At 46.6% G+C, this 15,230-nt stretch overlaps 1 protein-coding gene across 2 annotated transcripts in view; it reads right to left on the bottom strand.

The window, feature by feature from the left end:
• ILDR2 (immunoglobulin like domain containing receptor 2) overlaps positions 1-15,230 on the bottom strand; it is a 91,004-nt gene that overhangs the window by 47,353 nt on the left and 28,421 nt on the right. For both annotated transcript variants that reach the window (XM_075564407.1, XM_075564415.1), the window contains exons 2-3: positions 12,188-12,520; positions 11,028-11,147 (exon numbers count right to left, since the gene is read on the bottom strand). In XM_075564407.1, coding sequence (XP_075420522.1) covers positions 11,028-11,147; positions 12,188-12,520 — 453 coding nt within the window. The remainder of the gene's footprint in view (positions 1-11,027; positions 11,148-12,187; positions 12,521-15,230) is intronic.

Below are 15,230 nucleotides of genomic sequence, written 5' to 3' on the forward strand. Positions count from 1 at the left end.
TGAAGGCACAGGTTTCCACTCCAGTCAGAAAGTATGATCCCCGTCCTCGTAGGGAATGACCCCCACGCGCCCATGCCGGGCCAGGGCATCAGAAGCAGAGCTGAGCCCACAGATGAAATGTGGGCAACGAGCCCAGTCCGAAGGCGTTCCCAGGAGGGAGCACCAGCTGGATGGCTAACGGGTGGCTCTCGATTCCTTCTCCCGTTTCCTCTGCCGGGGAATGAACTTTTCCCTGCTTTTCCACCCATTCTTTCCTCCTCTGGCTCTGTTTGTAAATCTTCCAGAGGAAAGGCAGCAGCCACTCTCAGAGATCAAAGTTTTAGCAGACAACAAAGGCCTCCAAGGAGGCTGTTGCCATGGGAACTCTAGGAGCCGAGGCCATTTTAATCTGCAAATCTCCTTGGTTAGCAGCACGCGGGCGGGCAGGCGAATAGCAAAGGGAGGGGGAGGGGAGCCTTAGCAACAGGTAGCCCTTCCAACCGCGAGAACGGGAATCAAGGGGGATGGGGCGGGATTCAAACGCAGGCAGCTGGGACACACAAGTGCGGGTTGCCTTGGCTTTAGGGAACACACTTTGGTAAAAAAAAAAAAAAATTAACCCTGAAGTCAAGCCCCAAGTTTTGAAAATTTCCCCTCCCCCAAATTTATGGATTTCTTATGTTCTTAAGATTAATAGGCAGAAAGGTTTATTTTAGATCAGAATAACGACGACAATAATTTCATTGAAGAAACAAAAAAACATACTAGACTCCAGCGTTATTGTCTAGTGTGCGTGCTCGCCTTGCTAAGGTTAGATGTGCTTCTGGGAGGTGACGGAAAGGGAAACAAGTCTGACAGTCAACAGAGGTGATCTCGCCTTTTTGTGTTTGGGGAAGACCTGCTCCTAGTAGACCACATATGCCTCATGCTGGCCCCTGGCACAGCTCTGAACTTGACCTAGAAAGCCGCAGAAATGGGTATCAGCAGTAAGTGCTACAAAATGCCCACAGTGCCTGTTTTTGCCTGCTTGGAAGTCTCTTCTCCATTTGGGAACAGGGCCTAACTTCCCAATAGGACACTACCCCTCCTCCCTCCAGTTCACATATTTCCGTTGAGCCCGGCTGTATACTAAATCCCTTAGGCACACACAGCCCATCCCCAGTCATAAAACTTTCTTTGAACGTAGGGGGCAAGAAGCACTTCATCTTCTTGAGGTGAGAGATGTTGAAGACCCTGGCCAACTATTGACAAGTGGGCAAAGACTACCTGAGAACGAAGCCAACTCCAGGAGAGCAGAGGCAAGAGAAGCGAAGCCAGAGAGTCTACAAATGTAACGGGAGTACCTAGATGCTGCCCTGCTGGCGGCTAGGATGGCTCTTAGACTGGCAGCAACTTGAACCCACAACTTCTCCCTGGCCAGTGTGAGTGTCTCTGTAGCCAGCAGAAGTCAGAAGAGCACAACAGTGAACTCTGAGCAGTGAGATGTGAGGACATACCTTCTTCTGTATTTTTTGGTTTTATTTGACATTTTTATAATGCACATCTATCATTTCTTTTTCAAAAACAGAAATGATATTGACCAAACCGAAACAAACTCACTGCCATCGAATCAATACTGATGCATAGCGACTCCCTGTGGGTTTCTGAGACTGTAACTGTTTACACGAGTAGAAAGCCCAGTCTTTCTCCCAGAGCTGCGGGTGGTTTTGAACTAATGACCATGTGGATCACAGCTCAATGAGTAACCACTACACCATGAGAGCTCCTCTGAAGGTCTTTAAAAAGTCATTTTGTTTATCTAGATATCCTAAGTACGAGACCCTGCTCCACGCTGAAAGTTCATTCACAGAGGGAGTTTTTAATCACTTCCTTCAACCACCCACAATGGCCAAAATTGTTATTTACCATCAGAGAAGTCTTCTTTAGCTTTAATCTAAACCCTCCTTGGCTCACAGCCTCTCATTCTATTTTCAGTCCAGAGGCAGGGTGACTACTCACCCAACCCCATTTCTACTGGGCTCGTGTCCCCTTTTTTGCTTCTTGAAAGCCTTTAAAACAACAAGCTACCCCATGGGCCAACAGAAAGAAGGGGTTAGGCCCTCGTATTGTGCAGAGAGAGGAGTAAGAACAAGGCAAGCCGCTTTTAGATTTTAAAATAATAACTTCTCTGCATGAGCCTTCCTGCAGTGGTGAACTCCTTTTCCTGCCGGTGGGAGCTGCTCCAGGGAGCTTTCTTCCCATCCAAACAGTGGCATGGTTCCAGGTTATAAACAGCCTGTCCGGGCCACTGATCCCAGACCAACGGCGAATCGTGGGAGGTGGGGTGGGGGATAGATTTCTGGGTACCACCCCTGGGATTGTCTGTCAGTAGAGCCCTGTGATCCCACACATCTGTCTAAATATTTCCAAGCTATGTGTCACTGTCATCTCAAAGCGCCCCAAACAGGGTGTGCGTTCCCAACTGTACCCTTCTGAATCATCAAAGAGATTAATGAGTGGTCAAGAGCGCTTTTTGGCTTGTGTTTCATGTTCAATCAATGGTTTTCCTTCTCTTATCTGTGAATCACATGTCTTTGGCTGGATGTTTCTGAAACCTCTGAGCAAAGCATTCGCAGAGAGTTTGAGATGCTTCCTCAGAAGGACGGGAGAGAAGGAGGGTGGGCCCAGCTCAATGGGGAAGCAACACCCAAAGATCCGTTGGAGCCTTTGAAGCAAGGGCCCAGGTCTCAGCTGAAGGCAGTTTTACTAAGAAATGGAATCAATTACTAAAGCATATCTTGACCACGTCCATGTCATGGCCCACGGCCTCCAGCAGCAACCACATCATCATATTTAACATGGCCTTATACAGGGGAGCGTTCTGTAGTTTTCAACTGTAGACGGGTTCAGTGGTATCTTGGAGGGAGGATGAAACTAGAACTCCAAACCCTTGGGTTTGAGCATCAACATATAGAGTCATGACACCCAAGAGTTCATTTCTTCACTGGGAACATGAGAAATTAATGCTTGCTCTTTGACCTTAAAAGGTTACTAGGAAAATGTTGTGAATGATAACTTATGAATAGTGTATGGGGTGGTAATAAGCATAGGAGCGGCATCGCTTTGGTGGGCATTTGATACCTTTTGGACATTCTGCATTCACTCCTCCCCCCTTTTTGGCAACAGCTCCCTGACTTTCTTTGGATAATTATTTCTTTTCTGTATCTTGGTTGAATGTCTATCAAGAACCCCTCATCTCCCAAAGCTAACCAGTGGGCATATGTCCAAAGGGAGCCAACAGCACTCTCTCGCCTGAGACTTTTATTCTTTGATTTGAGTAGGAAAATGAAAGGTCAGGGAAAATCAAATTCCTGGCTGTGGAGTCCTATAGATATGGTCCATGATTAGTTCCTACTCCTTACACCCTGGGACATGTGTGCAGATGAGTGCAGTGTATGTCAAACCATTTTTATTTTCTTCCTGGACACACGCCAACTTAGCAGAGAAGTGATCCATGCCACAGACACACTTTGTCCCTAAAAAGTCTGCATTCCCTTCCTCGCTGTCTCTCCCATCCATGCCGGGGTGCAAAGGCCTTCAGGACGGCAGATCCCTACAGTGCCACGTGGAAGGGAGCCCCCACCTGCCTCACGGCTGACGGCACCACCACCAAACAGCCTCTAATTTATGACAAGGCATGGAGATTTGGGGCTTATTTTCATAGAAGCAAGTGTTGCCCTAATATACTACCCTTTCCTGAACCTGGTTCACCAATGTCCATTTCAATTTTGATAGTCTTCCAATAAATGCATTTCATGCTAAAGTTGGAGCTTATTTCCCTTGATTTCAATCATAGATCCCGAGGGGTCTATAGAAAAACTCACTGCCCTTTAGGTGAGAGCAAATGTTTTGAGAAGGAAGAGGGCAATGAATGTACAAATGTGTTTTACACAATTGAAGTATGTATGGATTCTGATAAGAGTTATATGAGCCCCTAATAAGACGATTAAAAACAAAAAGAGAAAAACTCACGGCCCTAACACCTGCTTCAACTCAGAGTGACCCTATAGAACAGAGTAGAAGTACCCCATAGGCTTTCCAAGGGTGTAAATCTTTATAGAAGCAGATGACTATAGAGTGGCTGGTGAGTTTGAACCATTGACCTTTGGGTTAGCAGCCAAAAGCTTAATCATTGTGCAACCATGGATTTATCACTAATAATAGTAATCATTTAAATAACTAGATAAAGAATGATGACTAATGAGAGTAAGCCATTTTATTTTAATTGAGATGGTAGAGGTCTCTGGTACTGACACTTTACAATTCAACAAATACATATTCAACATTAGGTAAAATTTAAAACACATGAAGTATTATTACAGATTCTGCTCATGTATCATTGTTTAAAAATCCACTGAAGCCTCTATATCTATAATATACTCTGCTAGCTATGGGAGGTATAAAAGTGAATGAAAATTTGCCCTTTCTCTGAAGCTCACAGTCTGGTACTAGTGAGAAGCTCCCAATTTTGTGTGGGAAAATAAGGTAGGTACCCACATTGACACCCACTCCAGTAAAACTGGAATATACGACCAAATTGGAATATAAGACCAATCAGAGGGCTCTGGCCTTGGCACTCTTTATGTAATGGTGACTCATCCATTCTTTCATAGTTTTGACTGTCACTCATGATTTTCAAATGTGTTGTCTCTAATTTTCACTCTTCCCTGGAGTGCCAGATTGATGTTTTTAATTGTCAGCAGAACATCCCCACCTGAGGTCCTGCAGGCATCTCATATCCAACCCAAATCTTGTGTTCAAAATCCAAATTTATTCTCCTACCTCCCCAACCTACTTTTCCACTGGTAGCCTCTCTCTCAATTGATGAATGGCTACTCATCTAGCTAGGAACCCTGTGTCCTCTCTGACTCGTCTTGTTTCCATTACACATTGCTATAGTTTATTGTGCCAGCCTGACCGATAAACACAAGTAGGATTAACTGAAGGGCAGAGGGATAAATGGCTCAGTGAGCCTCACCTTGGTTGTTCAGTTTAAAGGGGTACACTACCTGTGGGATGCCTAACCTGTGGACTGTGTCGCTGTAAGTTGAGGCCCCTTTAAGCCCACATGATTGGAATGTTCATCTCTGGAGCTGGGGACTGACAGTTGATGACAGTTGGGGACCTGCCTTGCTGTTTGCTGCCTGGGTATATATAGCCCAGCTCTCTCTACAGAAGGGGACTGGCACCTGGCAGCTCTCAAAACTTGAAGGACTGCTAGTGTCTCACTGCTTTATAATTTAACTGTTAATTTCTTGTATTATCTATCTGTATATTATTTAATGGTTTATTTCTTGAATTATATATCTATCTTTATAAATATATTTATATATAATTACTAGCAATCTGGTTTGTCTCTCTAGAGAACCCTGTCCAATACACACATTAATTACAAGACCACTGCCTCCACCTCCGAGATAGTTCTCTCTTGTCTCTTCTCAGTTCACTACTGTGGTTCAGAATCTCCTAACTTCTCACCTTCCTGCTGCCCTCGCCGTGTGCTGAGTGCTGCGCTGGTCCTTTTCCTCATGCACCAGGTACCCTGGTGTTTGCGACCTCTTCTCTATCCTTGGTTAAACTTTCTGCCCTGGAATCTCTTTAAGATGGAATCCATATGAGGGCTGGAGGCACAGGGAATCCAGGGTGGATGATACCTTCAGGAGCAAGGGTGTGAGGGACGATGCTGGGAGAGTGGAGGGTGAGTGGGTTGGAAAGGGGGAACTGATTACAAGGATCCACATGTGACCTCTTCCCTGGGAGAGGGACAGCAGAGAAGGGGGGAAGGGAGACTCCGGATAGGGCAAGATATGACAAAATAACGATGTATGAATTACCAAGGGCACATGAGGGAGGGGGGAGAGGGGAGGGAGGGGAAAAAAAAAGAGGACCTGATGCAAGGGGCTTAAGTGGAGAGCAAATGCTTTGAGAATGATTGGGGCAGGGAATGTATGGATGTGCTTTATACAATTGATGTATGTATATGTATGGATTGTGATAAGAGTTGTATGAGTCCCTAATAAAATGTAAAAAAAAAAAAAGATGGAATCCAAATGTCTTAGTCTGACATGTAAAACACTTCACAGTCTTGCTTGGTCAACTTCCCCATCTTGACCTTTGTTAATAGAATAAGGACATTAATCTCTTCTTAGCTTTGCATCTAATTTATTGGTTTGATTAGTGTTTCCTTACTGCTGGACCACCTGAAATTCCAGCGAGTTTCTTTCTTCCCATCTTGTGGTTGTCTCCAGTAAGAAGGGTCATGGTGGGCACCTCCAGGCCACCATCCAGTTCCTCTCCTCCTTCCCGTCGGTTTCATCCTTTGAGGCCAGGTCTACTGCAGAAGGCCAGGACGCTTGCCCTCTGGCTTCCTTGTGAATGAGCATTACCCTGCCTGCTCTTGTAACCGAGCCTATTCTTTGTCCCGAGGACTAGATTCCTGGAAAGCCATTGTCTCATTTGTCAAGGAAGTCACATTGCTCATGTCCTTCCACTTCTTACTCTAAGAGCTGTAGAACTAAAATGAAGCCTAAATGTAATTTAGTTGAGCACCTTTTCCTATGCGTAAATGTGTGATACAATTCTGATGGAAAAAGAGAAATTCATCCTCTTGAATATCTCCAGGGACATGGAAGTCATTACTCCTGAAAATATCTCCCCTTGACTTTAGAGGTTTCGGGTTTCCGGATATCAATAGCTCTTCCTTCACACAGACGTGAACTTCCCGTTGTAACTCCCACTCCTGGTTCTCATTGTCACAGCCAGAGTAAGTTCCTAAGCCCTCTTTTACAGAGGTTTGCTACAGAGATTGGAAGACACTGTCCAAGCTCCCTGCTCCCGTTCTTCTCTCCCTAGACGACACCTCTGTTTCTCTCCCCAGTCCTCATATAAAATGCAACGGGGGGCCGCTGGCCTCTAGAGCTTGTAATGAGCCAAACGATGTACTCCGATCTCCCCACTGAGTCCCACTACCTCCTTGGGGGTTGACCTCTGGAATCAGGTTGCTCTCTGGATCTTAAATAATAAGAATACCTAACTATAAAGGTCTCTGTGATATAACGACTAAACAGTAAGATTGTTTTGCACTGTGAAACTAATTTGAAAAATATTTTTTTCTGGACAATAACCTTTAATTTTACTTTGAAAAATTGTTACAGAAGAGTGTCCAGGCAAAGATGATGTTGTGTTGTGATAGGCTAAGTGGCCTTGGTGGTGCAGTGATTCTGTGTTGGCTTGCTAACCCTTAGAAGGAGCCCTTGGAGTAGAATAAGCCGCAGAGCGCTGATAGAGGTCGGTGACTCAAACCCATCAGCCACCCAGAGCAACAGTCTGTTTGCACACAGATTGGAGCCTTCCAGGTCTACACTGTTTCACTGGGCTGCTATTAGTAGAGTCAACTCCAGGGTAGTAGTTTAGTAGGATTAAGTACTTTGGGAAAGTAAGTGCAGTGCTTTTTACATTGAGAAAATTCTTTGATTCCATCCCAATCTTTAAATAAGTAACACTAATAGTGTTGCCCTAAGGTTTGCAACACAAATGTATCATGCTTTGAACATGGCAGAATTTGGTATTTCCCCTCTACAGGGCAGTGGGTTTTAATGTACTTGGACTTTCTGTCCTTGGGTCTATAATTCTCCCCCAAATGATTGGCTTGGTCACAATCTTGCAAGAGATTTGGCTAACCTACGATACTTACAGGGGGTATAAAACCACCTAATAGAATTAAGTGACGCTGAGGGAAATGCTTGATTATTAGGCACACCGAGTGACTGGCACGGTCATTACTTGAAAGTGACAGGAAGTAGGCTTACAGAACAGTCACTCGCACAGAGGTTGCAGGGGGGTATCACGACCACCAGGAAGAGCCCGGAGCTGAGCACATCACGGAGACCCAGGGTCCCTGCCCAGGCACAGACGAGATTGAGCTCTAACACTGAAGCTCTACAAGAGACTATTGGGACCGTGTGAGTCAGGGCAGCAGCACAAGTAGCAGGAACCAGGAGACTGGCGTCAGGTGGCTGCAGTGGGCTTGCTGATCCTTGGAGCAGGAGAGAGAGAGAGAGAGAGAGAGAGAGAGAGAGAGAGAGAGAGAGAGAGAGAGAGAGAGAGAGAGAGAGAGAAGAGAGAGAGAGAGAGAGAGAGAGAGAGAGAGAACTAGCTGGAAGTGTGGGGTGCGCTTATTTGCGGAACTCAAGAGTTGTAACGTTTCTGCCAAAAGAAGGGCCACCTGCCTCAGGGCAGGGCTGCAAGAAGCTGAGAGCTGTCTTGTTCGGAAACTATCTAGATTGAAGAACTACTACTATCTCTTGAGTTGTCGTCGGTTAATCATAGTCCTGAGTTGTAGCCTGTTGCTTCCCTAATAAACCACATATTCATGAGTATGATTTATGTGTGGTTCTCCCCCAAACCAATTATTTTCCAAAGCTATGTATTTTAATTATTTTTTAAAACAACCTTATCACCTTCAAAGTACTCTCCATTACACTTAATACATTTGTCAAATCTGAGATTCCACATTCTGGGAAATATTTTTCAAACTCATCTGTTTGGATGACTGACAGCACCTCTCTCGTTTTTCCCTTTACCTCTTCTACGTCTTCAAATCCCCGTCCTTTCATTTCCTTCTACAGTTGCAAAAACAAAAAGAAGTCCCACGGAACGAGGGCAGGTGAGTAAGGTACATGGGGCAATTGAGGCATGCTGGTTTGGGGCCAAAAACTGGTACACTGACAAGGCTGTGTGAGCAGGTGCATTGTCATGGTGGCAAAACCAGTGCCCCATCTGCCACAAATCGGGTCTTTTTTGTTTCACACTGTTATACAATCTTTTAGAACCTCTAAATAGAAAGCTTGATTAACAGTCTGACCTGGTGGAACAAACTCCGAATGTACTAGTCCCCTCACATCAAACAAACAAATGAGCATCGGGTTTTTTGGGCGCCCCTTGTATGCAGCCAGTGCAATGGACTACTGAACCTAGAAGAGAAGCAGAAGGCGCCATTGCGGGTGCGAGAGTGGGGATGGCCGGAATTGATGAAGAAGTTGGAGAATGGCAGAATGCCTGACCTCCACCGGACCGGAATCTGCTCTGGGCTGATCCAGATTCTCATCCCTCTGCTGAATGTAGGCCAGGCGTGCTCTAATGGATTATGTCTCCCCCAAGAACCTTAGCTCGTATCTGTTTACTTCACGAATATACTCCGGTGCTGTGTTCTGATTTGCAGCCTCCCTTGTTTTCCGTTGCGAGTCTTTGTCGAGTAGCACCGACTTCTGTCCTTCATCTTTCTCCCCATCACAGGCCATCCTCTGATCTGCACCTTCCTTCCCCCCCCCTTTTCGGCTGCTGGCCTCTTCTTGTCCTAAGACTCACTTCTTTGCCCAAGTCGCAGAGCAGAGGAAGGCCCTTCCTCTCTTCCCCACCCGGTGAGGTTTCATGGTTCCTTTCCCCACCTTTGCGGGCCCCCTGGGACCACTGACAGGGTGGTTTTCACCTGGCCTGCTTTTCCTGCGCAGGCAATTACTTCTCTGCAAACGGTTGCTTTGGCCAAATAACGGCTCACAATTAGCTAATTGCAGGCTCGGGGAGCCACTTGCTCCTTCAACCTTGGCCATTGGAGTTGTGTGATTAAGCAGAAATTTATCTTTTTAGGCCCTCCTGGCGTAGTCACAACAAACCCCAAATTGCATTTCCCTGTGTTTTTTACAAAACTAACATGAGCCTTTGACTCCTGTACTGCCGCCTTCTACAAATCACAGGTAGCATACCCGCCATACATATTAGACCCCAGGGTTATGTATCTGAATTAACAACCAAGTAGACACGGCTTTTTCCCCGTTTGGCAAAAGGTAAACTGAAGATGGAGGAGCAGTTGTTTTGCCAAAGTCGCACAGTCATGACAGGGACTAAACAGCAAATGCCACTTTCTCTCTGGGCTTATCACCCAGGGTGCAGCCAACCTTCAACCTCGTTTGCTTCTCAAAGAAAGCCATCAGACATGTTCCCCCAAGTTGCCGTCTCATTGTCAATGAAGCTACAACAGGGTTCTTTCTTTCTTTTTGAAATTAGGTAAAAATTAATATTCATTCCGTATAAAAACACAAAAAATCTGACATAAAAGGCACACGCTCTGCTTACTAAAGTTGTTGTTGTCGTCGTTAGATCGACTCAGGGGCCCCATGAGCAGCCAGAAGGAACTCCGCCTCATCCTCACAATTGTTGCAGGTCGTTGCTTTTGAAACATGGCTTATGTGTGTCTGCTGCCCTACCTGCTCTAGTGCCTTTTCTTAATCTCGGTGTGTTTTGTTCTCCTTTTCTCATTCAACCAACAGTTTTAGAGCACGAGACATGTGCCCAAAGCTCACAGTTACACAAGGAGCTCGTCTCCCAGGGACATTTCTCCCATGCGCGACCTGCAAGGAACCAGAGTAACGAGTTTCCATTTCTGAACAGATCAATACTGGTAAGTATTAGACACCTTTGCTCTGCGAGGAACCCAGACACATTGAGGTTCCAAGAAGTGTGCCTTCCAGTGGAGCATGCGTCCCCTGCATCTGTCCCCCGAGCTGTCCCCACTGTGCCCCGTTCACTGCTAAGCTCTCTAGCTCACATTATGACTTAAGTGGAGGGGTTGGATGGGAAAGAACACCTTAAGTCACAGGAGATGTCAACACACCAGTGGCATGGTGTCACTCCTTGGAGTCTCCATCCTGCTTCAAAGACCTTTTCCATGCCCCCCCCCCGACCCCCAATCATAGCACATAAAGACAAGGGAAGCCTAACAGAAGAGAGGGTTCAGGGTTAAAGGTAACAAAGGGAGGAAGAGGGAAAGACAATGAAGAAAGCAAGAGAAACGCTCAGGACAATGCTAAAAGGTGGGGGCAAGGAGTCAACATTATCAATACAGTTACTGTCATAACGAGCGCACACTAACGGAGGGGGGCACCGACGAGGTGGAGGGAGAGGATGCGATGCAAGCAGTTGGCGATGAACACGCGGCAGATGGTGGCACTTACCCAACACCAGCAGCTCCACCGAGTCCTCGTTCTTGCCCTCCAGGTCATCCGGGGTGGTGATGATACAGTAATAGAGCCCACTGTCTCCCCACAGGAGTTTGCCAATTTGAAGATCTGCATCTGTTCTCACAAGAACAAGGGCCCAGTGACGGGATTAATGGTTCCTTGGGGATACAGTGTGGGTTGGGGGAGGGGGAGGGAGGGAGTTAGCTAGTAATAAGGAATATAAAAATAACAAGTTCCAAAATCAACTGTGGTAATGATTGTTCAACTCTTCATATGATTGAACTATTAAAGGTACGATAGTTGGATTGTGTCCCAATAAAACAGTTTATCAAAAACAAACAAACAACCACTCTGAAAGGGAAACATTGATCTCGGGGGGCAAGCAGAGGAGGGAGTCCTTCCACAGTATCTGCAATGTTCTATTTCTTTATCGAAATGGTCGCAGAAAAGCTGTTTGCTACCATAAGGAGAACAAAACCCGAACCCGAACCGGCATCCCGAGGGCTGGAGAATTAGAGCACAACCAGAAACCAGTTTGGTTCGAGCCTAGGTTTAGGGGTCCAAGCTGGCTGAGGGCCAGGCCTGCTGGGGCACTGGCGAGCCAGGTAGATTGAAGACTCACTCTGGGCCCGTGGAGACCAGCTGACTTTGCAGGAGTGCTTCCACATTCGGCTAGTGCATTAGACCCTGTCAGTCCTTTGGAACCTTTTCTGGTCCACATCTTTAGGAGGAGGAGAGAGCCCTCTGGGCCTTGGCGATGGCATCTACCTGGCTCGACAACTGGGTTGACATTCATCCCTTCTCTCAAGAGAGGATCTCCTTAGGGAGATGTGCTTTCTGGACTCGAGGAGGAGCCACGAAGGCTGATGTTAAGGTAAGGGATGTTTGGCTAAAGAAGTATTTTCACTTCTCCCATTTCAGCTCTGTTCTCAAAATAAACAGTGAGACGCTCGACAAAGACCAATTCCAAAGCTCACCCCTCTGTTTTCTCCAGACCCACATCCTCCATCTTTACCATCCCATCTAAGATAGTTGCTAAATCTCGGATGCTCCAGCTTCCCACAAGCCCCAGGCCTGAGGGGCTAGAAGGTAAGGCACTGACATCCCTTGGTCTCTGGGGAAATGGAACCCACCTCCCTCCTTCCCGAGATTACCATGAACGATCGTGATGTCTCGGCCCCGGTAGAAATCTCCCAGGGTGACGGCAGAGCCCTGCTTTGAAGCCACCACTCGAACAGTCCTCCTGCTGTCTAGACAATCCAAGTAGGGGTCCCATTCCAGGTTTCTCTTGCTGAGAGACTGGGACCGGGGTGAGGCCATGCCCAGGCTCTCTCCCATGCGATCTTGGCAGTAGGACTTGAACTTCCACTGCACGACTGCAGGCTGACGGGAGGACGTGGAGAAGTGACAACGGAGCACAGTAGGCTGGAAGAGCATGGCCACCTTCTTCTTTTCAGGCACCGTGACCTGAAGGCCTTCGGTCATGGCTGCAAAACAGAATCAGCATGTCCACACGGCACCCGTGTCCTTGCCCTCACCTCGCAGCTACCAGCCCCTCCTCCACCCCTTCTCCCTAGGCGGCCCCTCCTTTCATTTTCCCCATCCCCGTGCATGGCATCACTATGCCTCTGGTCGCCCTGTCCAGAAACTACCCGCACCCTTGCCCTCATATCCAACATCACTCTGTCAGCACGATCTAATCTCTGTGTATTTCCCCTCCACTTCAAACTCCACCACGGTCGCTTTGGGTTCGAAACCACCAGCGGCTTCACGGGAGAAAGATGGGGCTTTCTCCTCCCATAAAGAGTGGTAGTCTTGAAAACCCACAGGGGCAGTTCCACTCCATGCTAGAGGGCTGCTATGAGTTGGAATAGAGTCAATGGCCGTGAATTAAGTTGGGTTATAGTTCAGGTGATAAATCTGACTGCTCTTTCTCTCCAAAGCCCTGGGCAAGGTGTCCCAGGTGCCCAACCCTCTAGGACTTATCTGCACAGCCTCACATCTTATACCATCTCTATTTGCTGTAGGAACACCAAACTACTCATGGCTTCCTCTGTGAGCCAAGCTTTTTACACCTCCGGGTCTTTGCACATGATGATCCTTATGTCTGGTAAGTTTCCCCAGGGAATGCTTTTCCATTGTTCAAGACCCAGTTCAGAGGCTTCTGTAACGCCTTCTCTTAGCAGTCAATCAGAGTTCCTTGCATCTTCCTTTGTGCCATCAGCATACAAAGACATTTATTATAATAATAATTTTATTTGTATGCCCGTCACCCACATCACACTCGTCAGGCAAGGTCTGTGAGCTACTTATCTCGGTGTCTTGGTTTGAGAACACGTATGTGCTCAACAAATAACGACAACGAAGTCAGGAGGTATGACTTCCCTTCCAGCTGGTGAGCAAGTGAATGGGGACAGAGATGATGGGGGAAAGGGGCTTTGAGAAAAATGAAAAAGTCAGATCATAAGCAATAGACCACGTTCAAAAGCTCTGAAGGGTAATGAAAAGAGAAAGGAAGAAAAGCTATCAAGCAGGTGAGAAGTTTAAGTGGTGAAAGGACAGCCCTAGACTTGACGTCTAGCAGAGGAGGATGTTCACCGGGCCTGGGGGTCCAGGACCTGCGGCCTGGAGAACACCAGGGTCAAAATCCACAAAGACAAAGCTCCACATCCGATTCTGCTGAGGAGCGATTGGGGTCTTAAAGGCTGGTAAGTAGCCATCTAAGGTGTAACTCTGGGTCTCTCCCCGCCCAGAGGGAGGAAGAGTGATGACAATTTAAGACATATGGAAACAATTAGTTCAATGGACTAATGGGGCACTTGAACTTCAGTCTCCACAAACCTGGGATCAGAACTGGATGGTGCCCAGCGACCACCAACAAGTACTCTGACAGAGACCACTTTAGGTCTTGGGTAAAGTAGGAGAAAACGCTGTAACAAAATTGCAAATCATAAGTGAGACCAGATTTATTGGTTGGATAAAAATTAATGGAACCCCCATGACTATGGCTCTTAGCTACCCTTCAGGTCTGGAACTGAACTCACTCCCATGTCTGGAAGGGGAACAAAAACACTAACGATACGTTCCTGGATAGACACTGCAAATATGCTTCTACCCAACCCTGGCTGCACCCTGCCATGAAGAGTGCTTACAGTATTATGACCTTAAACACTGGCCTTGCAGGCAACATGGCCAAGGGCCACACCAGAAAGACTCAACGTGGAAACCCAGCGGAAGGACTAGGCCCTACCTCAGAACTACCTGTACCCTTGGTTCTGGACTGAAATACTCTGACGGGAGAAGAAGTGAAGGATGGTCACCCCAAGACTGTGGATATGGCGGCCAATGGATCTTGGGTGGAACCCCTGGTTTAGTGGGCATCCAATGAAAGGGACCCAGAACCACCATATATTTAATACCTCAATGCTTCCCTTGTGACAAGTTTTAATCTGATAGGCAAGGATCTGCAATTGTAAGAAATGACACAGGAAATTTCCCCGAACACCAGCCAACACCCACCTCTGACCCCCATGCTCAATGTAAACAGAGCTCAATCAATTTAGAAATCAATCTGTACAAAGCAACAATTTATGGACTGCAGATCATAATTGGACTATAATCGTATAAGCTCCTCATAACAACAGTATCTTAAATTCTGTCATTGCAATTGGACATCCTCTCACTGAAGGGTGACAGGAATGGACAAGCCAGCCAGGGTGCAGTATAGCACCAATGAAACACACAACATTCCTAGAGTTCTTTAATGCTTTCCCCCCACCACTATCATGATCCCAGGTCTACTTTACAAATACAGCTAGACCGGAGCATGTACACTGGTACAGATAAGAGCTCTCAACACATGGAATCCAGGATAGAATAACCTTTCAGGTACAATAATGGAAGTAGTGAAGCCATGAAGATATGGGAAAGATGAGGAAGAATGGGGGAACTGATCACAATGATCTACATATACTTACCCACCCCCACCCCCAGTGGGACAAACAACAGAAACATGGGTGAAGGGAGACAGGGAATGGTGTAAGATATGAAGATAATAATAATTTATAATTTATCAAGGATTCACAAGGGTGGGAGAGTGGGGGAGGGAGGGACAAAAGAGGAGCTGATACCAAGGGCTCAAGTATAAAGAAAATGTTTTGGAAATGATGATGGCAACATATGTACAAATGTGCTTGA

The sequence above is a fragment of the Tenrec ecaudatus genome, chromosome 1 (assembly GCF_050624435.1).
Source record: "Tenrec ecaudatus isolate mTenEca1 chromosome 1, mTenEca1.hap1, whole genome shotgun sequence".
Classification (NCBI taxonomy): domain Eukaryota; kingdom Metazoa; phylum Chordata; class Mammalia; order Afrosoricida; family Tenrecidae; genus Tenrec; species Tenrec ecaudatus.